Consider the following 25,366-nt stretch of genomic DNA (forward strand, 5'->3'; position numbering starts at 1 on the left):
ACATGGGACTGTTGTGTTGTAAGCAAAATTTTTAAAAAATCCATTGGTTTGTTTGGAATCACATGCTAAAATGCAGCATTCCAAGATAAGAAACAAGCTAGGCTGAAAGTTAGCAAATGAGAATGAAAGAAAATGTAGCTTATTCAGCCCCAGATGGATCCTTGGATTACAGCAGAGATTTTCTATCTGAGGCCATATCTGGCCCTCAGAAACTTCCTCCATGGTGTCAGCCCTCCTCCAAGTCAGCTGATGGGATTGCAGGCACAACTCTTGCTGGCAGAGCACAAGAAGCCCATTCCTCCCCACATGAAAGACATTTGTACATTCTCACTGCCATTTGCAAGAAATGCAAAGGAACCCTGTCATGGATTTCTTCTTTAGTCCCAGCAAAGCAGCAGCCCTGGAGGAATCTGATATATTCAAAAGAGACACACGTGTGCATAAATGTACATTGTTGATGACAGAACTAAAAATACCAGTCGTGGTACTCAAATAAAATAGAATGAGAGAATGTAAAGGTAAAGGATGTAGGTAACCTAACACCTGAGACGCTGTTTGAGGCAACAGGTGTTATGACTCAGGGCTGTGCTAGAGCATATTACAGTGTGCAAAAGAGTTTTGCATGGGAAGCAGGGTGCTGGGAATAACGCTGCTCGCCTCATTCCGGCCTAAATGAGGACCTGGGTGCAGATCAGCACGTATTCTTGCTTTGCAGAGTGCAACAGTGGTTGCTTCCTTTTATTAGAACCTACATGCATAGCGGTGGATATTTTTAAAGTGAAAATATAGGTGAAGATCCATTCTAGAGCATGGCAAAAGAATCCTTTGTAGCACAGATGTTCCATAGCTGTACAAATAAAAGTTTGGACACAGATTTCTCCACGGAACAAGCAATGTGGTGGATACCTGAGCAGTTCGGAAATGACTAAGCTGAAGGATTTACTGGAAGTGGCAATAAAGCCTCTTGGTGACAGTCAAATGAGGCAGGCCCCAATTTCCTGATATGGTGAGCCACACAATTTCTACAGAGCAGCAGGCTAGATAGGAGCCTTCGGAAAGCAAAATGAGCAGGAGGACAAATGGAGGGATTTCCCTAAAAATATAAAGAAAAGAGCAGTGTGAGAAAGGAAGATAAAAGGGTAACAAATCAAGGCTGGAGGCAAGTACAGGTAGTCCCCAGGTTAAGAATGCCTGGTTTAAGGACAACCCATAGTTAAGAACGGCGCCTATTGTAGCTAAATTCGAGTTAAATACATAATGATTTGAGTTAAATACAAAATGGTTCGAGTTCATTACACAATACTACTTACAGAGTATTATACAATAATACAGTACTGTTCCAGCTTACATACAAATTCGACTTAAGGACAGATCTTGGGAACAGAAGTCGTTCTTAAACTGGGGACTCCCTGTTTTGTAAGTACATTTACAACATTTGACAGTAGGCTTTTCACCTTATTTTGGTTATGAGGTTAACTCTATAAAGTATCTTGAGCACAATGGAAGTGATCTGAGGAAGTGACCTTGAGAAGAGCTGCTTTAGATGGCCTACGGAGCAGGTCAGAGGGATTTATTTAACAGTACTCCAACTTTCTTCCTATAAGTACACTGCTACTGCTTTGGGTATATCTGTTCTTTTAACAACCTTCCTCTTTCAAATTAGATCCCTCAGCATGTTAACACACACCACTAAAGTCCACATAATTATGGTAGGCCAGGTTAGCAGTGCTACAGAAATCCTGCAATGAGCATGCATTTGTGAAATAGTTCTGATAACAGCCCTTTGTTAAAGTCACAGTTGATTTTTATATTCATTAATTCATTCCCTCATTCCTGGTGATGCACAGAGAATGTTTCTTATGAATTTGGCTCTCTACTCTGTGTGACAATAGTTACATGCTATGTCAAAGCAACTGATCTTTACATCTTTATTTGGCTGTCTAAATTCCTGCTCTGCCCAAGGATGGGTGCACATTCTACAAAATGTTCTTCACATGAAATAGCTAAGATAAAATGACCTTGTAATTTCATCCCTTCAAAGTGAATGTGAGAATTGGAGCAAAGATTAAATATACTGCTACCTTATCAATCCAGTGCGGTTGAAAATACAGTGGGGCAAAAAAGTATTTAGTCAGCCACCAATTGTGCAAGTTCTCCCACTTAAAAAGATGAGAGAGGCCTGTAATTTTCATCATAGGTATACCTCAACTATGAGAGACAAAATGGGGGAAAAAATCCAGAAAATCACATTGTCTGATTTTTAAGAATTTATTTGCAAATCATGGTGGAAAATAAGTATTTGGTCACCTACAAACAAGCAAGATGTCTGGCTCTCACAGACCTGTAACTACTTCTTTAAGAGGCTCCTCTGTCCTCCACTCGTTACCTGTAGTAATGGCACCTGTTTGACCTTGTTATCAATATAAAAGACACCTGTCCACAACCTCAAACAGTCACACTCCAAAGTCCACTATGGCCAAGACCAAAGAGCTGTTGAAGGACACCAGAAACAAAATTGTAGACCTGCACCAGGCTGGGAAGACTGAATCTGCAATAGGCAAGCAGCTTGGTGTGAAGAAATCAACTGTGGGAGCAATAATTAGAAAATGGAAGACATACAAGACCATGGATAATCTCCCTCGATCTGGGGCTCCACGCAAGATCTCACCCTGTGGGGTCAAAATGATCACAAGAATGGTGAGCAAAAATCCCAGAACCACATGGGGGGACCTAGTGAATGACCTGCAGAGAGCTGGGACCAAAGTAACAAGGCTACCATCAGTAACACACTACGCCGCCAGGGACTCAAATCCTGCAGTGCCAGACGTGTCCCCCTGCTTAAGCCAGTACATGTCCGGGCCTGTCTGAAGTTTGCTAGAGAGCATTTGGATGATCCAGAAGAGGATTGGGAGAATGTCATATGGTCAGATGAAACCAAAGTAGAACGTTTTGGTCTAAACTCAACTCGTTGTGTTTGGAGGAGAGAGAGAATGCTGAGTTGCATCCAAAGAACACCATACCTACTGTGAAGCATGGGGGTGGAAACTGTCAGGATTTTCATTCTCATGGGAAAGGATTCATCCCGTTATCTTTACAACAATAACAAATAATATTTTGGCTACAGAGATCATGTGAAAAACACCTGTTATTGTGTGTTGTGTATTGTGCTATTTACTGCCACCTATTGGCGTGTGTATGCTAGTTATCCAGTGGGGGTGGCATAGAGCTATAATATAAGGAGAGGAAAATGTTCAGCCTCTCTGAGTAGTTGTTAGTTATTTTAGTATTAGCCACTATGTAGGTTTTATGGGCTATGTAGTTGTAACAAATTACCAAGTAGTGTACCTCTTCTCTAAGAGTTTGTAGCTAGAGATTTTGTTAAGCTTGTGTTGCTAATAAGTCTTGGATGCTACATTACATGTGTTTTTCTTTATATTTTGTATGATATTTGCATTTTATGGATTTTTGCATTTTTATCAATAAACACCAGTTAGTATATATTTTCTGACTGGATTTCTTTGAGAAACAAGAAATGGACATTGCATTGTGTTTGCTTTCATGGCTAATATTTTCCTGGAGGTTTTGCTGCGCTCTGCACAAACAGGAGTGTTTGTGATTATCACTCTGCCCGACAGAAACATGCTTTGGGGCTGTTTTTCTGCAAAGGGACCAGGATGACTGATCCGTGTAAAGGAAAGAATGAATGGGGCCGTGTATCGTGAGATTTTGAGTGAACACCTCCTTCCATCAGCAAGGGCATTGAAGATGAAACGTGGCTGGGTCTTTCAGCATGACAATGATCCCAAACACACTGCCCGGGCAATGGAGTAGCTTCGTAAGAAGCATTTCAAGGTCCTGGAGTGGCCTAGCCAGTCTCCAGATCTCAACCCCATGCAAAACCTTTGGAGGGAGTTGAAAGTCTGTGTTGCCCAGCGACAGCCCCAAAACATCACTGCTCTAGAGGAGATCTGCATGGAGGAATGGGCCAAAATACCAGCAACAGTGTGTGAAAACCTTGTGAAGACTTACAGAAAACGTTTGACCTCTGTCATTGCCAACAAAGGATATATAACAAAGTATTGAGATGAACTTTTGATATTGACCAAATACTTATTTTCCACCATGATTTGCAAATAAATTCTTTAAAAATCAGACAATGTGATTTTCTGGATTTTTTTCCCCATTTTGTCTCTCATAGTTGAGGTATACCTATGATGAAAATTACAGGCCTCTCTCATCTTTTTAAGTGGGAGAACTTGCACAATTGGTGGCTGACTAAATACTTTTTTGCCCCACTGTATGTTAGATACAATCCTATCAACATTAAATAGTAAATCCCCCGGTTTCAATGAATGTAAAAAGGCTTTCTCCCTGATTGTCACCCACATTTGTTCAACTGAGGTTGATGCCTAAAAAGTATCTCTGCAAAGGCAGAAACTCAATATTAGCCAAATATTCAGTGATATATTACAATAGCCAGTTTGGTCTAGTGCCTAAGGCACTAGGCTAGAAACCAGGAGGGTGTGAGTTCTAGTCCCGTCTTAGGCATGAAGGCCGGCTGGGTGACTGGGCCAGTCACTCTCTCTTAGCCCAACTCACCTCACAGGGTTGTTGTGGGGAAAATAGGAGGAGGAAGGAGTATTAGATATTTTCACCGCCTTGAGTTATTTATAAAAATAAGGTGGAATTAAAAAAAATCTAAAATCTAAAAAATATTCACTGCATGAAGTGCTGTTTCTCAATAATTAATAGCTAGAACTTAACACAATTTTGTGTCTGATAATTTAGAATTTCTAATCTTGCACAGCACTACCCTATGCCATGAGTCACTAGAGCATTAGAGTCACAGGTCTTCCTGGGATATATCATCTAGTCCTTGGGTGACCTCTTCACCCAAATTGATCTTCACTCGCCCTCTCCTGCAGGAGTAGCAAGATTTCCAGGGCAAATGGTATTTTGCCTGCATAAGAGCTGTTTTACTTGGCCCTTCTTTAGCAAATGCTCCAAACCAAATGTAATGCTTTAGTGGTCAGCATGTAATGAATTTCGGTGATTTAAAAAAAAATCTTTACATTTAATGACATTTGCAGTTTCATACTTGATTCCTATCACTGTCCCAACAATTAACAGAGGCCATCACCTCTAAATGTTCTCAACCACCTAATTATGAAGTACATTTTAATGTTCAAAATTTAAGAATAGAATAGAATAGAATAGAATAGAATAGAATAGAATAGAATAGAATAGAATAGAATAGAATAGGTTTAGCTTAAGTTGGCACTTAAAGGCCAAATAAGATTTCTGAATAGAAACTTTCCATTTGTTACCTGGTTTGATGTAGCTGTATTAAGATTAAGCTATTCATCTTAATAAAAAAGGATTCTTTACCCCTATTTCTGCTAACAGATGTGTTCTTCAACATTGGAAAAATAAATTTATGGCCCCAATTACTTGGTAGTTGAAGACCAGATGTTACTTGCAATTTATGAATGAGTTGCTTATAGACATAGATTGTGCATGAACAATTGCTATGAAATATGATCATCCTTTATTGCAAGAGTGTCTAAAACTTTAATACATATATAGATGTATAAGAAACTCTCACATATCCTTTTGTTGTTATTTTGCTTTTTTCCTTTTTATTTCCTTTTCTATTGTTTTCTGTTCTGTTTTATGAAGTAAAGGAGGGGAAAGGCTACTCATCGTTGACATCTCTAATCTTACGGCAAATGGGCTAATGTCTTTTTTCTGCCTCTAAACCAAAGGGAAGAATTAATCCAGCCTGATATTGCCAGTATTTGTGTTTCTTAAAACTAAAGGCCATAATTTAAATCTTTTCCCCTGAGCTCTTCTCCAACACTGAACAGAATTTCTTTTGTTTTTACTGTTTATCTAAATCAAAAGAAAAATAAAAACAAGGGACATATTTTTCATGTTTGAAAAGCAAACACAGATCCTTGGAGCCTGTTCACTATAACTCTTCCCCCTCGGGGAGAGATGAATGAGCTTTGTTGTAAATTATAGTTTAGCTTAAGCTCCCTTGAGTGAGGGAAAAGAGCCTCCAAAGAGAACTGAGTTTCAATTGGCGATTTTCTTTCTCCTTTTTCCTTCCCTAATTGAAACCAAATGTGAAATATGTTGGATTGTGGGATTTCTGGCCTGGTCCCAGGAATCCTCAGAATGCTAAATTGCTCGCAAAGGCATCTTGCATCAGCCTGCAGAAGTTTCTTTCCAGCCCGGCTTCTCCATTTAGAGCGAGAAAGCAAGATCTGTCTACTTTCCCTTAATGCTGTGGATTAAATTTCTGGAAACTTCCTGCCTTTCTCTGTCAAAAGGTCATCTTAACACCCAGGTATGGACTTTATGATGCTTTTTATAAACAGATAATGCAAGCTTTTCCTCTCTCAGTTTATCTAGTGGAAGGAGGGAAACGGACATCTCAGCCTTTTCTCAAACAAAAGCCTAGCCCGGCTTGGAAAGTGTAAGGGAAGAAAATGAGATTATGTGAAAGGGAATATTATATATTTTCCGGGCATACCTGCCATAAAAAAAATAATAATAAAATAACTATGGTTCTTAAAAAAAAAATGTTTGCTTGGCAGGCCAGGCTGGTTGATTACAGATTCCACTGATGGATAGGCATTTTCAAGGAGAAGGCTGTGAAGCCACAAAAAAACCTCAGGTATTTCTTGTTTTTGTGGCTAATTGATCTTCAGGTTGTTGATTCAATAGCCAAGGATTCCATTTGCATGAAGATGTTTCTCTTGGGAAATTATGAGACGTTTCCAGCCCCCCTCTTTCACTGGATGTGTGCGCGTGCCTCGTGACAACCCTGTGTTTCAAGATTGTTTGTCCTATTGTTGGTGGCGCCTGCATCTTTTCCTGGCAAAGCCACCTGGTCCAACCTCAGAAAGGCCCCAGAACCTCTCCTATTTCCTCCTTCCAGGAATTCCAGGCCCAGTGGAGAGAGCAAACCTAACGGGTGAAGGGGGGAGGGAGTTAATTCTGCTCGTTTCAAAAAGGGAAGCAGCATTTTAACATATTTTAAGGAAGATACGCAGTACATATATATTCATATCATAAGAGGTGTTACACTTTTTTTTTAGATGCATGATTATTTTTAAAAACTTGAATTTAAGCGTAAATAATTGGTCTTTGGAAATACATATATGAAAGTTGTTATTGATTCTGATTCCTTGTCAAGTGTATATTTAGGGACGAATTGATTCTTCCTATTGGTAACTAATGAAGAAGTCTTTGAATGCATGAAAAATAAGATAACAGCTTTATATTTCAAAATTACATTGTACTAGAAGTAGAGAAAGTAGTTAGAAAGAATTGCCTTTCTCTTTAGTAATAGTAAGTAACCCAATACAACAGATTAGATCAGATTAAACAAAATACTTTTAATTAGGCACAGTTAAGTTATGGAACTCATTTCAAAATAAGTGGTGATCACCAGTGGCTTCAGTGGCTTTCAAAAGGTTCAGTTAAAAGATTTGAATCAAGGACGCTGTCCATCAAAACAAAATGGAGCTGCCAAAGGCAATATACACTTTTATTTTATTCTTATTTACACTTTTTTCTGCTGTTCTAATGGATAGGCATCACTCAGGACAAATTAAAGTCTGTTTAGCGGTAATAATCAATGGGGAAAGCTGCTATCTTGTGACCTTATTGTTTTCTCTGGAATCCCTGGCTGCATGTTGTTGGAAGTAAACAGTGTGCTGTTCTAGATGGGCTGTTCATGTGTTCTTCCTTTAAGGCATTTAGATATTGGTCTGTTTACTGTTACATTTGCTTAACATGGTGCAGTTTGTTGCTGAGATCCCGATTTTTAACATGATATATGACTCCCAGGAGTCTGTTTTTTCAAAGCTTATTAGCAATCTATCTCAAAGCCAGAAACTCCACCAAATGGGGTAATATTGTTTCATAAATGCAAATGTTGTTTTTTAATAAAGATTGAATTTTGTCAATGCTGTGTTCTTTTTTTAGGAAAAACAGGAAAAATCCTCCATATTTTAAAGTTTTAGAACTAAACAGCCCTGATGCTCATTAGCCAGATTATTTTTCCCTAAAATTTCTTGTTCAGAATATTTAATAATGGGAAAAGGGAAGAAATTTTCAGAAAGGAATAATACTGGGCATGCTTTTTAATGACCCTTAGTTACTGCTTTGGTTTGCAGAAGAATTCTGTCCTTTCACTTAATAAATGACATGGCCTGAATCAAAGACATATTTCATATTTTGAAAATATTTCTGGACGGTCTCACAACATGGGTGCCTCAGTGGGCCTGCCCTGTCACCCACTGGCAACAAGGCACAGGGTGCTTCCTGTCGTTCCCTTCTGCGTTCCAGGATGCTTCTTGCCACCCCAGCCTCCCTTTGCCTCTTTTCCTGAGCAGGTGCCTTCTCTTCCCAAAGCGCTGGGATACAACTACCTACCATTTATTTGTCCAAGGATGTGTCTGAAGTCTATGGAAAAACTAGAGGCATTTTTGGAAATAAAGGTGGTTGAGATAGATGCTCTGCTCTGCATCATTTTAGCATCCCCTTTATGTATTTTTTAGGTAAAAGACTCTAAAAATGAGAGATGGACTGGTGAGCACCCTAAGTGGTATTGCCCAGCACATTTGTGCAAATAAATCTTATGCTGAGGACTCAGGGTTTCAGTTGCCTTAGGATCCCAGTCACTTCCAGACTAATGGGCTTTCTAGTATTTTCAGTCAAAAGACCTCCTAAATGATTTTTTGGTACACAAAAAGAATGAAAAAATAGCGGGAAAACCTGGAAAGTTACAAATGGAATAGCACTGAGGTGATGCAGTAGTACTGATATAGAAGAGCTTCTTGGTCAATAGCACAAAGTAGGAACTCCTCCTAATTTCCCTGCGCTCATCCTCCATCAAATCATGGATGAGAGAAGTTTTATTTTTGACCCATCTGTTACTGAATAGCAGAACTACCGGACCTAAAGATAAGCTGTTAAGGCAACAAAAAATCTTCAGGCTAAGAATGAGAAAGAGAGCAAGACAGTCAGAGAACAGAAGAGGCCTGCAGTATCTAATTTCTCTTTCTCTTATTATCCAACCCAATCTAATCTTTCTCCACACAAGGAGACACTAAATCAGAGATAGTAAAAGCAAATGGCATAATACCTGCCAAATGCAGTAACCAACTTAATTCTAAAATAAAATAACATTAAGCAGAATAGAATCCTCATATATAATCGGAAGGTTTCCAGCAATAGAAGTTGGAAGGTTGTAAAACTAAATCTCTAAAATGTTTTCCTCTTGGAAAATAAAAACAATAGGAAGCCACAGCCAGTGCTTTGTTTGAAAGCCACAATCCTCCCATCCCTCGGTTGGAAAAAGATAACCTGGGTATTATTCAGCATTGTGTGGGAAGAGGAGCAACAGGAGGGGTAGGTAATATAAGGGTAAATTGGTGTTTTGTAACTGCTTCTGTCGCCTCACAACAATCCTTTTGTGAATAGTCCAACACTTCAGCAGCCATTTGGTGAGAGTACCCACAACATCATGTCTGCCATTATGCAGGATCCAAAACAGAGACGTGGCTTGTTCAATGTGCTGCATTATGTACAACATGCACAAACTTTTTTTTTTTTTAGCTTCTCTCTCCCTTCCCAAGCCAGCATGCTGTCTTTCAGGCCCTAAAGTGAGATCTGGAGTGTTTGATATTGTAAGAGAAGTCTTCCCATGAACCCAAATCAAGAAACATAGCAAAGTAATGTGTGAGATATAGCTGGCTGCTTAAAGCTGAGTTCTGAATCAGAGAGGCTTTGTTCAGTAGCCTTTGCAATATTTTCAGCATCTGCATAGCTAAAGACTAATCCACTTTTCAGTTAGTATGGATTTGTCCATAACCATGCAGATGCTGAAAACATTGCAAAGGCCATTGAACAATGTCCTAAAAAAACTTTATACATCTTCAGAGGAAGCAAGTACTGGAAATAATTTGTCATCACTGTCATCTGGTACTCAGTAAAAACTGTGTCTTCTTAAGCTCCAAAACTTTAAAGTAATTAAAACTTTGTAATAATTACCGTAGATGGTACTTAAACTCTCTTTTCAGTAGATTTTCTGTATTCACAAGCATAATTCATAGCTGTTTTACTGCTTGGAAAAATTCTGTTTACCAATTTACCATCATTTACGGCAAAGGCAGATTGTGAAACAATAAAATAAACAATAATTCTGAAAAGGCCCCCCCCCCCCACATTTGCTGTCCTATTTGTCTCTGGCTTGTATAGGTTGCATCCAAAGAAGTTGACACATCTGGGGGTGCCCAGTTTGGGAAAGACAAAGTCATTAAAGATTAAAACCAACTTCTTAAACTGAGTTCCCTTGCTTTCAATATTGGAGTGATGTAGTCAGGTTATCCGTGGGTGCTATGGAGTGTATGTCATGGAGGGATTTGTGTGTGTGTGTGTTTTTAATCCTTGTACACTGCCCAGAGTCACTTGTGTGAGATGGGTGGTCATGTAAAGAATTCCAAGAGAACTAATAGGACCAACCTGTTATCCTCCAATATGTAAATTATCTCCCCAGGGACACAAAAATAATTGCTGTGGAAAGGAAGCCCATTGTAGTATAGGCTTGATTATTTCTTTGGTGTGAAGTTTAATGTGATTGTAATTTGTTTATTATTTTTCTTACTTTTTTTGTTACACTGATGCAGTGTTTTTAATCCTCCATTTGCAGATGGTTTTGTAAGTCACTTAATGGTTCACAGCAGCATATAAAGCTAGTAAACAAGCAAGCAAGCAAGCAAGCAAATAATGTATCTGACTTATCTCCAGCCAACTGAAATGGATACAGAAAATGAATTCTGTATGCAGATGGTGTGTGACAGCATTCCTTCCTTAATGATTTCTGCAGAATTATATTTTGGAGGCTGGCCTATAATCAGCCAATTTTAAAAGGTTAAAAAGGGGGGCTCTTTAGTATTGGCCTACTTAAATCAGCCAATCCAAGAGAGGCTCCCTGGGTAAGGGAAATGTTTAATGTTTGGGGCAAAGATTTTAGGGCAAGGACTCGATAAACAAATAGTGCCCTACCCAAATTATTGAGATTTACAATGTAAAAAGAACCCAAAAAGGTAGAAAAAGTGAGCACCCAGATTCTGTCAGCCTGATCTACCACGCCATTGCTCATTAAAATTATAACAATATAAGAAATGAATTCCTGTCCTTCCACCGCTTCTCCTGCAAGTTGAGCCCTCGGCTGGGTTCTACATGCAAGGCTGGGCTTGCGGTAAGGAAACAGCTCTTGCCAGCTGCCATGCCACCCACCCAGTTTACCAGAGGCCTGCAGGGTGGGGTGGACTGATGCTCATCATTGGGTGATCTGATGGGTCAGCAAAGCATGAGAGAGAGGATGGCGTGCATAAAGCACACCAACCTCATCTGCCATGCCGTTTGTTATTAATAATATAAGAGTGTAAGGGTACAAGAAAAGCTTGCTGAATCAGGCCCTAGACCCATCCAGTCTGTCATTCTGTGCCACTGAGTGGCCAACTGGGTGCATCTGGGAAGCTCACAAGCCTGGACTGCAGGGCGATAGGCTCCTTCCACGGTGGCTTCCCAGAAACCAGTATTTAAGACACTCTGCCTATCATTCAAGAGATCATAAATGGTCATCAGTATTGTAGCTGTTAATAGCTCATTCTCCATGAAACTGTACAATTCTCTTTTTAAACCATCCAGATTGGCTGCCGCTACCACAATTGCTGGCAGCCCCTGATTCTCACAGGTATCCAATTATTGGATAGTTTTTGTTTTATTAACATTTTAAAATCAAAAGAAACTCATGTCCCTGCTTTCAAAGCCATTGTGCATTATTCACAAGAAGAAGTGTTTTATTAATTATGGACTCTGTATCTCTTTTTTTAGTAAAGAGCTGTGGGAAGATTTGAAGATGCTTATTTCTTCCCAGAGACTGATACCTTTGCTACTCCTGCTGCTGCTAGATATTCCAATCACTGTGAAAACTCAAGTCAACCCAGGTATGTGAGAACAGTGCTACTGCTTCTAGTGTTAGCTGAAGTCCACAAAATGGGAGATCTTGTGTACATCATAGTTTTCTAAAGTGGAGTAGCTGTTTCCAGGGGTGTTTGGAGAGGGGCAAAAAAGAGGGTTTCTCTATGAAGTAAATAGTAATAAAATGACAAAGAAGGCCTAGGTAGAGGTTGTTTAACCAGCCAGAAAATGTGTTGAATGTGCTTATAAGCTCCTTTTGGTGGTGACAATTGCTCAAGGCATAAAGAGGGAGTCCATTCAAAATATTTGAAAGTGATCAGTATTTTCATTAAGGCAGTGAAATTTTGATCAGTAAAAATAAAATCTCAAGAATTATTTCAATATTTAGGTTTTTTTCCATGCACTATACTTATAAAGATACTACCTTTAGTGGACCAAAAAGGGAGGTAACAACAAGAAGGATCGAGTATGCAGTTAGGAGGAGCAGGGGGCCTTCAAATAATTTTTTTTTGCCAAATTCTTGATGTTTTTATTCCCAAAACTAGGGATATAGACAAGAGGAACATATGCATCCTTAACCTGCAATGATCATTCTAACATCATTTTAAGAATCCTATGATTTCAGCCCCAAATAGGGGAATAGTAAGACATGTTAGTTAATGTTGCACCTCCAGAATTCCACCTCCAGCAACTACAAGGCAATTTCAACCAATTCATATTAGACACTCTCTGAGATGTCCAATATATATGAAATAGAATTCCTGCTGCAATGCATACATTGCAAAGTACATCCTCTCTTTGTTCCAAGACCAACAGACATTACTGTTAAAAGGTGAAAATTCCAGATGAGATTAACCTCTAGTCAGATTTCAGATTCTGCCCCAGACATTGCCTTGTCCAACTTGTTTATCTCTGACTGTTCTGCTGAGCTATAATCAAGTGGTTTTTATAGCATCATTAGTTTATTTTTCATCTATGATCTATTTCACTTCTGTCTTCTATTTCTATCCCTTTTGCCTCATCACCATCTGTAAACTTATATGACCTAAAGGTCCATGGAAATTAAGGTGTAAAGCACCATATTTTTTCTTCCCATAGAGATACTAGGTTCAAGGGGTTGTGGCTGTGCTAATGAATATGAACAGCATGTAATTGTCAAGCTAATGGCTGACAGGCAGAAAACCAAAGAAAACTCACATTGAGTATTTTCATTAGAACCTGGGACAACCAATTATGGATAGAAATCACTTGTCTCCTCCAACCTTGTGGAGACATAGATTTGAAATCTGGAATCACATTGTTCAGATAGCATTCACTCACAACATTCTAAGATACTTTCTTATAGTCCAAAATAAGTACCATATTTTTCCGACTATAAGACAATACTTTTTTCTAAAATCCTTACCCTAAAATTGAAGGGTGTCTTATGCAAGGAAGCAAGCCGAGGAGAGAACCGCATGGTTGCAAAACTGCCCATACTTTGTCTCTGCAAACAGGCTTCCTCCTATTGCTAGCCTCCAATCATGAGTGAAATAGCTTGTCTCTGCAAACAGGCTTCCTCCAATCACAAGCCTCCAATCATGAGTGAAACTGCTCATACTGTCTCTGCAAACAGACTTCCTCCAATTGTAAGGTTTGCCCCGTTTGACAGAGAAACTCCCGTGACACGTGTGGTTCACAAAAGAGGTTTACTCATGCGTAAGGTAGCAGTCACAAGCAAAGCCAGGACTGGCTTGGCACATTTACATTACTCCTTTATGGTTGTCTCAATCCTCCCGCGGGCCCCGTTGCTAGGTTACATATTACAAATTAGATTGCAGATTGCCCCCTGTAATCCCCCCCTTCTACTGGAATGGCAGGTTCAGCCCAGTTCTCTTGTTTCTTTGATTGTTGTTGCCTGTGGCGTGGTCGTTGCCTTCGTTGGGGCTTCTGTCGCGCGCACAGCCGGGAGCATCCCCTCGCGCGCTGATCTCTTCCTCAATTCCGCAGCTCTCTCCTTTGTCTATAGCGCCCGCGGCCCTCTGGCGTTAACACAACGCATCCGCTCCAGATTAGTGAAGTGGCGCCAGGGGGCCCATTCATTAGCTTGCGGTTTCGCATTTCCTCTCTCTGCGCTGGCGCTCGAGCGGTGAAATACGGCTGGGCAAGTTCCTAGGCGTGCGGTGCAGGCTGAACCTGACACCAATCACGAGCCTTATGTAACTGATGTCAGCTGATGCTGAACAAACCAATTGGAGGAAGTCTGTTTGCAGAGACAAGCTATCAGCAGTTTCACTGGTGATTGAATGTAATCAGTTATGCAAAAGAGCATGGAAATAGAGCTGCAGAGAGATGGTTTGGACCTCCTCCCACTGAGTGTATCAGGTCAATGTTACCTAATTACTAAATAAAAATGTGTTCTGCACTATCTTTAAAATATTGATTTTTTAATTTTGGGTTGGAAAAGTGGGGGTCATCTTGTACATGGGGGCGTCTTATTAACGGAAAAATACAGTATATTGTTTATAGTAAAGTTAAGACTTCAACCTACAGATATTGTGGGAATGCAGATAATGGACTTATCTGTTGCAGCAAAGATGAGATGAGGTGATGTGAGATGACATGAAATGATGAAATGATTGGTAGAATCAAGGGAAGATGTTAAGTGAGGGGAATATGTGTAGCAAAAAGTAAGTTTTGAGAAACAATAATCTTTTGGATTATTATATTGTGAATCCTCATTTTATGCCCAACCTCTCCATGGATGCATTAACACGCATTCTTCCAGTTCTTGGGTTAGTAGAAAATTAGGCTGCCTTGAATGGCTCTGCCCTAATACCTGGGCTCTATTCTGTTTCAGTACAAGGTTGGTGATTGGTGATGTTCTTGCAGATTTAATGCAGGATAGATTAAGGAAAATGAGTGGCAGATTCCCCTGGCTTTATTTTCTCTTCCTACCAAGTGTCATCAGCCAGGGGAAAAAACAGCTACTAGTCACTCTCCCAGTGATTGTGGCTGGAGTTGTGGGAAGAGGCAAGTTTTGACAGATGACTAGACCTGTGAGTTAGCCCACTGTCAAAGTGTGATACCACTTTGTATGTAAGTAAGATAGAGGCTTTACCCCATAGATCATAGGTCAGGGGTGGAAGGGCTGCCCAATGAAGTAGGGCGATTTACCTGTTTTATCTGGCAGCCTCTGCCATACTGTGGGACATTGTATAGGGAGAGCTATCCAATGAAAGAGCAAACCTCCCCATTTCACTGGGCAGTCTTCCCCAAACCATGGTTCAATGCTTGTGAATGCTATAGCAGCCAGGCAAAGCTCTCTGCATATGCTCCAAGGCACATCCTTTCTTCTACTGCTGCTCCTACATGCTGAATTTTTACTAGGGCTCCCAATACAGGCTTCAGTTTGCAGTAGGAAAGCAGCCATCTCTGCCTTCTAGTATACCAGTGGCCTGTAGGGAGGGATAGACTGGTGCTCATCACTGGATGATCTGGACTGAATGGTATGGGACAGAGGATGGCACACAAAAGAGAAGTGTCAAGTGTTTCTCTAGAGGGAAATTGCTAAACCTACAGTAGATATAGAGAGATAGATGAGAGATAGATGAGAGAGAGAGAGATAGGTACTGTATATATCTATAGATATATACTGTATCCTGCATTCTCGCTCACTTGCCCTTTCTGAAACACTGGTCAGACATTGTATGGGCAGATACCTCTATGGAAGTCAGGTGTCCAGTCCCATAACCCAAGCCAAGATGACCACAGAGCGCAATCCCTAAGGACCAAAAGGGAGGAGATGTGACTGCAGCCTAAGGTAGCCAATAGGAGCTGAGCAGATCTCTTTCTGTTTGTTTCATCCACAAAGTAACAGGTATTTTCCTGTAGCTATAAAACTTTTCTAGGCTATTATGTGGAGCGGCCCTCAGCCCATACTCTTAGTCTGCTTGAATCTGTACAATCTAGCTTTCATAGTTCTATATTTAGTATTCCTAAGTGTTTAATTGAGAGGATCTGGAGTGTCACCACTCTGCCCAGTTTTACTGGATGGGCAGAAACTATTGGAGATAGGTGGTTCCTCAAATAACCAGGTGTTGAAGGGCTTTATAGGTGATAACCACCTCAAATTGCACCAACTGGTGACCAATGGGGCTCGTGAAGCAGCAGTGACACATAGGTATATCATGATACACCCATCACTGTTTGCATTGCCTGCACTGCTGCATTCTGGAATTGCTGTAGCTTCCGAGTGGTCTTCAAGGGCACTCTCATGTAATAGTCCATTCGTGAGGCGACTAGGGCATGAGTGTGTCAAATGAGTATGGACGTGATTTTTCCCCTCCTGGAACTGGCCACAGAGAAAAGAGAACCATTCTAATACAGCGCCCCCCGCTCTCAACCCCTGCAGTCAGTCCAGAAGGATCCTGTGATTGACAGTATCAAAACCCACTGAGAAATCAAGGAACACAAGGATGTTGTTTGGAGGGGAGAAACAGTGGTTGAGAAGTTTACCTTATTCTCACTCTAAGCCTCTCCTCTGCACTTCTTTCCTCCTCATTTTCCCCAGCTTCAGAAAATACTTCTCAGGCAATGCAGATGAGTACTAGGGAGCTGTAATAGATGAGTAAAAGGTCCCTTGCCTTCACTGGCCTCTAAAAGCAATGTTATTCTCTGACTTCCTGGTTTCCCTGATCCAGTTCTTTTGCAAGATCTTAATTTGGCTCTGAATGGGTCATGAAATGAATGGGTCATGAAATGAAATTTCTGACCAGCCTATTCTTTCAGCACCACAACCCTAGCTATATGTGGCCAATGGAATCCTAGTTTATTTCAGCTGCAATTTTCCTTTGAAGTCTTCATCTTCAATAAGAAAAGCACATTTGCACTGGATCAAAGGTAATTTTTTCACAGAAAGGAATCAGTGAACAGCTGGCCTCTAGTTGCTGTTGTACATTTTCTCAGTAATAAGTGGAGACCTTCTTGAATTTTAAAAAGGAACCAAATTTTAAAATAGTTTTCAACATATCCTCAGGCCTTTGAATGCATACAGTATTTTTCCTAATATTTTATAAAAAGAGAGTTCACGTCTTGAAAAATACATGGGGAACCCTGGTATTTGTAATTCTTTGAAGTAATTAAGGATTGTTTCATCACCTTTTAAAATTAGTGTCATACATGCAATCATTATATTCAGATTGTTTTTTTTTCTTTATCTTGATATCAAGATATTCTTGATGTATTGCTTTTCTTCTTTGAGATTCACAGGCAGACTCTTTTTATTAAGTTTGTTAGATCATATTTATATCCTGCAGCCAAGTGTTGTGTGAAGCTTACTGGGGAATACCAAATTTCACGTAAAACTGGACCATGCTCTTAAATTTTCCCAAAGTAAGAGACCTCATTTTGTTGAGAATATGGCATGAGCTCTAATATATTAGTGAACAGAATGGTCTTCTGCCAGTCTTGCCCTCTTTGTTACTTGCCTGGTTTTCTTAAGGAACAACACCTAGTAGAGAGGGAGCTAATCAATATCACAAGATAAAAGTCTTCCTCCCTGCCATTTTCCCACCAAAATCCCTTGCAGCTGGTATTAATCTCTCACAGTGTAATTACAGGAAATGGCATATTTGTGGGAAATAGCCATTGTGGGTGGTTGTTGATGGAAATTAGCACCCTCCAAGGCTTTGTAAATGGCATGTGTCTTTGAGTCAGTCTTGATTCCTGATTTGTGACTACATGGACAAGTCCTTGCATTTTCTTGGCAACATTTTCCAGAACTGGTTTGCCTTGCCTTCTTCCCAAGGCTGAGAGAATTGAATGGCCCCAAGTATCCAGCTGGCTCCGTGCCTAAGGCAGAACTAGAACCTATGATCTCCTGGTATCTAGCCTGGTGCGTCTGATTGATACACCACACTGGGCTGTAGAAAAGTTCTTAAAGATCCCTGTTTTATGGAAGAATAGCTGGTATCCATTAATGTATAGAGAGTAAGAAATACACTTATTAGCCTTTGTTGAGAACTAGTTTTTTTAAATGGAAACTGCCCAGAGTTGTTGGGAGTTGGGCAGCCTATAAATTGAATGAATGAATGAATGAATGAATTTTTATAAATCCAGATGATCACTAGATGGCTACAAACAGAATTTTCTCTAACTTTTTGCAGCCATCTAGTAGCCCTAACTCCATGATAAATACATTATTACTTTTTTTAAAAAAAATTCCAGTATAAATAACTGCATGGCAAATGTGTAATCTATTCTTGATCTCAGTTCCCTGCTTCCAGGTGCCTGAGATGACTGGAAGTCATGCCACTTATATTTCCTATGTGTAAGAACTATTTGGTTAATTTTCTTCCTGGACGACATGGCACTAATGGCGAAGCAGATGACCAAATAGAGAGATGCAGAACTATAGAATATCAGCACTAGATTGGTTGATGTTCTAGAAGGATAATACTGTAATGTTACAACAGAGCTCTGAGTACATTCCAAAGGGAATGTGCTTCCTTTTTATGTCACTTTTATTTTCAACCAAAAATGTAAACATTCCCAGCATCATAGTAGGACTAAAATTCCTGGGTTTCTTTTGGTGAACACAATCATTGAATAGCATTTGTTTATGTAGGCTTAGGTTGTATTTCAGTCTCTGAAGTTACAGTTTTAATTAAAAAATATTTATTTTAATACACTTGTAATTATCTCAGTTGATCTCTTAAGAAGAGTCTTACTGGATCAAACTGAAAGTCCATCTGTCACAGGACTCTGCTTCCAATAGCATTTAGCTAGTTCTTTCTAGAAAGCCTACAATCTGGGTAAGAAGGCTCATTTCTGTTATTCATCTCAGCAGTCTGGCACTAAGATGCACACTTCTGAATCAGTAGGTCCCATTAGCTATAGCTGCTGATGGACCTAACCTTCATGCTTTTCTACAGAACTGAATTTCAAACCATTCAAGCCACTGACCAGCTACCATATCTTTTGGCAGGAAATTCTGTACTTGTCAGAAATATTTTGTTACTTCTGTCCTAACTGAAGCTGCCAGCAATTTTACTGGATCACCCTGATCTACACCATTCTGAAATGTGAAATATTTCAAAGCACAGTTTGGAAGTTTTAACATCCTGTTAGTTTAAGTGAGCGTACATGATGGCAACGGATTATAAGAGTTGTAATCTAAAAGATCTGGAAGATGGCTAGCTGGCTATCCTTGGAATGGAGCAGGATTCCTCTGTGTAAGAAATTCAAATGAGCCCCATCTTTCATGCCACATATAGCTTGGTTTTTTAAGAAGCAACTTCCAGGCAATTTATGGATAGAGTTTTGGGCTGGGTCCAGCGGTCAGACAGTACAAACACTGTAAAATAAGCAGCTCTTTGAGAAGTTCTTTTGGCAGCTAGGCTTACAAAAATAATGTCAGGTAGCTGAGCAAAGCCTTCTGAAACTCTTTGGCTAGCCTCTTGCAAATCAGAAGCATTGGTAGTTTTCCATTTCTGAACTGGAAGAAGATACTGGGAAGGGATCCGTTCAGCTGTCTTTCCACTGCTCGTTCTCCCTAATCTGGGGGCTAAACAGAAAATATGTAAAATGAATGTTGTGCTGCTCCTCTTCTGGATTTTATTTACCTTACCATAAGCTTTGGTGGGCCATTCTGCATTCAGACTGCTAAATGTGGCATGGGAAAAGTCTTATTCTGTCCCTTTTCCCACAGTTCATTTGTCTGGAAAAATGTAAAGCCCACTGTGCCTACAAAGATTTTAAGACCCAAACCCTGACTATTGTGTCAAATACATATCTATTGTGTTCTAGTATGGTGGTCAAGAGATGGAATGACAAATCCAGAAGGCCCTGGGTTGATCCTTGCCCAGTTACTCTTTCCCAGTGTCTATAAGAGGACCTCAGTAGACATGTATAAAAAGGGGATAAAAAGGGGATCTATCTATCTATCTATCTATCTATCTATCTATCTATCTATCTATCTATCTATCTATCTATCTATCTATCTAAACAGAAGCTGTTGAAAACAGCTGCTTTAAAGGTGATGCCTTTGGAGATAAACCTGAAAATTAGCCACTGCCTGGAATGGACTGATTATTTTTGTTACATGTTAACAGGACTTTACTATCTTTCGTCTACTTCCCTGATCCATGTTTCTTTTTCCTTCATCTCATCTCCATGCAGTTTTGTTCCTTTGTTTCTCTTCTTTTTCCCCCAAACAGTACCCTTTCAATTTCACCCTCCTCCCCTTCCTGCTTTTCTTCTGCCCCTTTTTAGGTTTTGACTTCTGGCAGGTGTTTATACCTCGATGCATGGTCATATATAAGGGTCTTCCATGCACATAGGTGGAGGTGGGGGGGGAGGAAATAATCAGGATTGATTTCAGTTGGAGTTGGCCACCCTAGGTTGACAAAGTCTAATCTAGAAACTGGGCTTCAGAGTACAAGATATTTAGATATGTATTTTTCCTAGCTATTCTTTTTGAACTGGGGTGGAGATGGGGTAAATTCAGGGTTGTCTTCCACTAGGATAAATACAGTAATAATGGATATTCTGCTACTTACATAGCTGTAACATTTACAGTAAGAATGATGGTCGGGTTTCTACAAAAAAGTAAATTGGGAGTTTTTGAACAAGATATAGTGGCCTGAAACAGACAAATCACACTATGTTCTTATGTTATGTGTGAACTAGGGCAATGTATGTTAAATGCTTTGGCTATTCTGAAGGGTAGTATAAATTTTCATTCCTCACCATTGCTAGAGTACATGCACACAGGTAAGGATGTTTGTAGTCACACATTCATGTTTGGATGTTCATCTTTTTCAAAATCCGATAAATAACATACCCTATAGTAACAAATTATAATCCTTAGGCCATACAGTAATAGCCTGTTTTTTTATTTCATGAAATTATTTAGCAAAGGGTGAACCTGGCACTATGATGTAATAATTATAGCATATCATGTTATATAACAAGATCCTCCTTCCCTGTGTATTATCTTAATAGCTGCCATCTGGGCTTGCTGTCCTGTCATTATGTAGTTGGCAATCACCAAAGTTAAGGCCTTCCAATTGTTGGCTTCATTGTTATTTTTTTAATGGTGATTTGTTTTCTCTGGGCTTGAACTTATAATATGTATTTATTTATAGGTTTTATTTTATCTGTAAGAGAGAGAGAGATTTGTTTAAATGACTTCTAGAGCTGCCCATCTCACAGCAGTGACTCTGGGTCACGTACAACTTACAATCACCACAATTTATAATCCCTGACACCCTGGTCAAAACAACAACCCCCCAAAACAAAAAGGTGCATCCACGGCAGAACTCATTGAACTTCCTGGCCCAAATACCTGGGGAAAAGCCAGGTCTTTGGAGCCTTACTAAAGGCTAACAGAGTGAGGGCCATCTAGATCCTTGGATGGATGCTGTTCCACAGAGCAGGCACAGCCACAGAGAAGGCATGACTTCTGGGTCCAACAAGATGGCATTGTTGGATGGAAGGGACCTGGAGAATGCCCTCCCTGCTAGATCTGATGGGGTGGGCAGAAACAGTAGGGAGAGGCACTCCTGCAAATAGCCTGGTCCTTTGGTGCTGCATTGGGAGTACTGTTGCTGTTGCTGCCCATTTGCTAGGAAATACACTTTCTCGGTAGCAGCTCCAGCCCTGGGGAACACCTCCCCCCCCCGAGATCTGGCAGGCTCCCATCCTTCTAGCCTTCTGGAAGGACTTAAAAATCTGGCTTTCCCCCCAAGCATTGGGATAGGGTGAGGCTGGAACCCAGTGATTATGATTCTTTATGTACTGGAGAGTGTTGTTTTAAGGCACCAGGATTTTTTTTTTTTTTGGATGCTGTTTTATATTGTTTCTTTTATGTTTTTATTGCTGTGTGAGCTGCCCAGAGTTATGGCACATAAGATGGGTGGCCATATAAGTCTCTTAACTAAATAAATAGTACATATTTTATAATTTAAATGCTTATTTTGGCTTTTTTAAACTCTAAATTTTGTTTGAAATTGTTTTATGCTTTTATGATTGTGTTATGCTGATACATTGTGGTTGCTTCTTGTTGCAAGTGAATGGGAAGCCCATTGCATGTATGAATGCTCCCCCCCCCAACATTTTAAAGTAGTTTTCAAAGGGGCTTCCTTTCTGGGAATAGCTCCTGGCCTGGCACCCTGAAACTTTTCTGAATAAGTGCCGCCCAGACGGCAGCCGACCAACTGGCCGCAGCATTCCATTCCTCAGACTTCATGCATGGCAAGAAAATAAATAAATAAATGTGCTTCTGGAGAAGAGTTTCTCTAGCTGTTTTAGCCCTTGTCTTCATCTTGTGTCTGCCAAGATGAAGTGCTCATTGAGATATTCCTTAGTCTGAAAAATTCAGCAGAGAAGAGCCAAGCTCACTTTATCCAGCTTATTACAGTGGGAAGGACTTGCGCCATAAGACAGGGTTTGGCTGCAGTCTGAAAACAACACAGGAATTGTGAAAGCAGCGAGTCTGGAACTTGGAGCAGCCCCTAACATGGCTGAGATAGCATCAGACTGATACTGCCACCATTTCAGTGTCAGATGCTTCAGGCTGAGAAATTGTCTGTGAAATAGTTTTGTTCATATTTAACCCTCCTTCATCTTCCAAAGGGTTCTTCTGCTTACAACAGTAATCTGTGTTCTCCTCTTTGCTCCCAGCTGCCCAATACTTGACTCCCCCCTGCCCTCCACCTTTGTAAATAAAAAGAAAATAACTAGCTAGCATGTGTGTTTCGCTCATCACACCCCATGGTCCACCGCCCAGTCACTGGGAGTTTAATAAATTATTATTATTATTATTATTATTATTATTATTATTATTATTTATTAGTCTCAATGTATTTGTTACATTTCTCTAGCAGTTTGCAAGTCCCTTCTGAGGGGCTGCTGTCAGGGGTGGAGAATGTTAGTGTGAAAAATGATAAATTAATTAAAAGTCTAAAAAGTCATCCCAAGAATTATGTGGGCAAAATGGCACAGACTTGCATTCAAAAAACTTTCCAAATGCTGTGATCATAGTAACGTGCTATGAATTGGTCTTTTGTGTGCATGTGAAGTGTATGAAATATGTATGTGAAGAAAGTTCAGTTCTAAACAATGCTTACACGAATGTTCTATGAAGTAGATGTTAATCAGGGAAGGGAGTGAAAAATCCTTCCAATAATATTCATGCTCTCCCATTAGCTGCAGAATTATATCTGAATTTCTCCATGTAGTGATAATGCATGTTATGGATTTCAAAACAAAAATTTGTTAATGGAAATGAGATGAGAGGAATATATACATCAGATTAGAAATGAGGTACTGTAGCTATCTGCTAGGAGGTAGGGTATTCGTGTGGCAGGCTTAAAAAGATGCCTCTATGTTTTAGCACAGTGGGAATATTTTAGGAACTGTAGATTCAAGGGGTAAAACATTTAAACATAATTACAAGTAGTCCTCGCTTACTGACTGCTTTGTTTAGTGACCAAAATTACAACTGTGTAAAAAAACAGTTTTGCAACCAATCCTCACATTTATGTCTGTTGCAACATCCCACAACCATGTGATCACAATTCAGGTGGTTTGCAACTGGCGTACATTTATGACTGTTGTATCATCCCACAGTCATGTGATTGCCATTTGTGTGCTTTGCAACTGGCTTCCAACAAGCAAAGTTAATAGAGAATCCGAAAATAAAATTGCAAATCACAGCCACATGATGTCTTGCTTAACAACTGGAGTGGAAGTGAGGTCGTAAGTCCATTGAAGTCACGTGATGTTTTGCTTAGCAATCACAGCGCTTAGTGATGGAGTTGCTGGTCCCAATTGTGGTTGCTAAGTGAGGACTACTTGTATGGAAAAACATATATATGCAAACAAGCTGGTTTTAGGAAAAGCCTTCTGTTTGACCATCTGATTTTTTAATCATATCAAAGGCTGTGACATAAAGACCTTTACAGCCTTCATAAATTTTTCATCTATATTGGATTTTTTTGTTTTGCTTTTAACAGAAAAAAGGAAAAGAAAAGAAATCATTATATAACAGCATCTCATGCATAGACTGTATATGGGTATATAGAATTTTACCAAAAGGTTTTGATTTCTGGTAGACAAGAACCAACTTTGCTTCAGTTTGGCTGAAATCAGTATAAATAAAAGGGATTACTATGGCTTATCCAAAGCAATAATTTGCAATTAAATTTGGCTTGTATGATGTCCTTACAGAAAATGCTTATATATTCAGAGGATATAGAAGTTTGTATTTTACTACTGTACTTATTTAATGTAAGTCAACTGGATAGCGGATAAAATGGAATCTTCCATCTTCTACTTTGGGAATTGTGAAATACTGACTCTTTGTTCGTATTTCAAAGCAGAGTAGGACTTCTGAGAATACTATGTAGGTTTAGTAATGTATGCAAATAAGAAAAATAGTCAACTGCTCAAAAAGCAGAATAATGTTGTTTGGGAAAATAAAACAAAATTTTAAATGGTCCCTAGTTCATTTTTTTAAATATCATTTTTTACATTCTTTCTTGCAAAATTCATCTTTCTGCTTTCTACTTCTAAGTTAATGAAAATAATAATCAGATTATTTTATTATAAGCCAGTTGATCATGATATTTTTTTTTCCCCCAGAAGGGCTATTATTCAAGTCTCAGATGGGAGAGATTTTTGGGGTGAGATGACTGGGTTTTTTTAGAAACTTCAGATTCCCAAAGAAAACTCCAGGACTCCAGTTAGGTACCACTGTAGCTGTCTACAGGGCAACCTGAGGTGTCATGTTGCAGCTAGGCATGCTGTCTGAGACACAGACACAGGCCAAAAAGCATGGAAGATGTGAGCTTCCTGGAAACATTGATCAGGGCAACAGAGAACAGAGACTGGATACAGCCCTGCCAGGTTCTGTTTCAGAGGTAAAACTTCAATATGGAAACATACCTGGCAGATGACAGAGGCATCTGAGACATTGATCATGGCACAGGTGAAGATAGGACAGAGAGAGAGTTATCTGTTTTTCCAGATAGCACATTTTGAGAAAGGAAAATCACTGCAAAGAAGTTTATTTTGGGTCTTGATTTTATATCAACATGTCTTGGTTTTTTCCCAAAGATAAGTTTCAAGTGATACCCTCTGTCCATTCAATAGGAGAGAATTTTTTTCCTACTTTTATTTAATTTTTATTAGAGAGAGAGAAAACAAAAAAGTCACAAAAGAATATACCTCTTAGGTGCTGAACAAAATTAATCTTATTCATTGACATTTAAATAAATCTATTTAAAAATAAGGGGAAAAGGGAAATTAAGGATATAAACTAGAAAATCTACAAAAACCATTTGATAGGAAATGTGCTAATATTTCCTCTGGAAGAATG

General features: G+C 39.5%; 1 protein-coding gene across 1 annotated transcript in view; it reads left to right on the plus strand.

Moving 5' to 3' along the window:
• Positions 1-6,177: 6,177 nt before the first annotated feature.
• The window catches only part of DDR2 (discoidin domain receptor tyrosine kinase 2), a 63,414-nt gene continuing 44,225 nt past the window's right edge, over positions 6,178-25,366 (plus strand). Inside the window, exons 1-2 of the mRNA XM_007439317.3 lie at positions 6,178-6,352; positions 11,917-12,029. Of these exons, the coding sequence (XP_007439379.1) occupies positions 11,942-12,029 (88 nt within the window). The 5' untranslated portion in view covers positions 6,178-6,352; positions 11,917-11,941. The remainder of the gene's footprint in view (positions 6,353-11,916; positions 12,030-25,366) is intronic.

This window comes from Python bivittatus, unplaced genomic scaffold (genome assembly GCF_059951505.1).
Source record: "Python bivittatus isolate LINGU-HERP-01145 unplaced genomic scaffold, Pbiv_v1 ctg000700_np1212, whole genome shotgun sequence".
NCBI lineage: Eukaryota > Metazoa > Chordata > Lepidosauria > Squamata > Pythonidae > Python > Python bivittatus.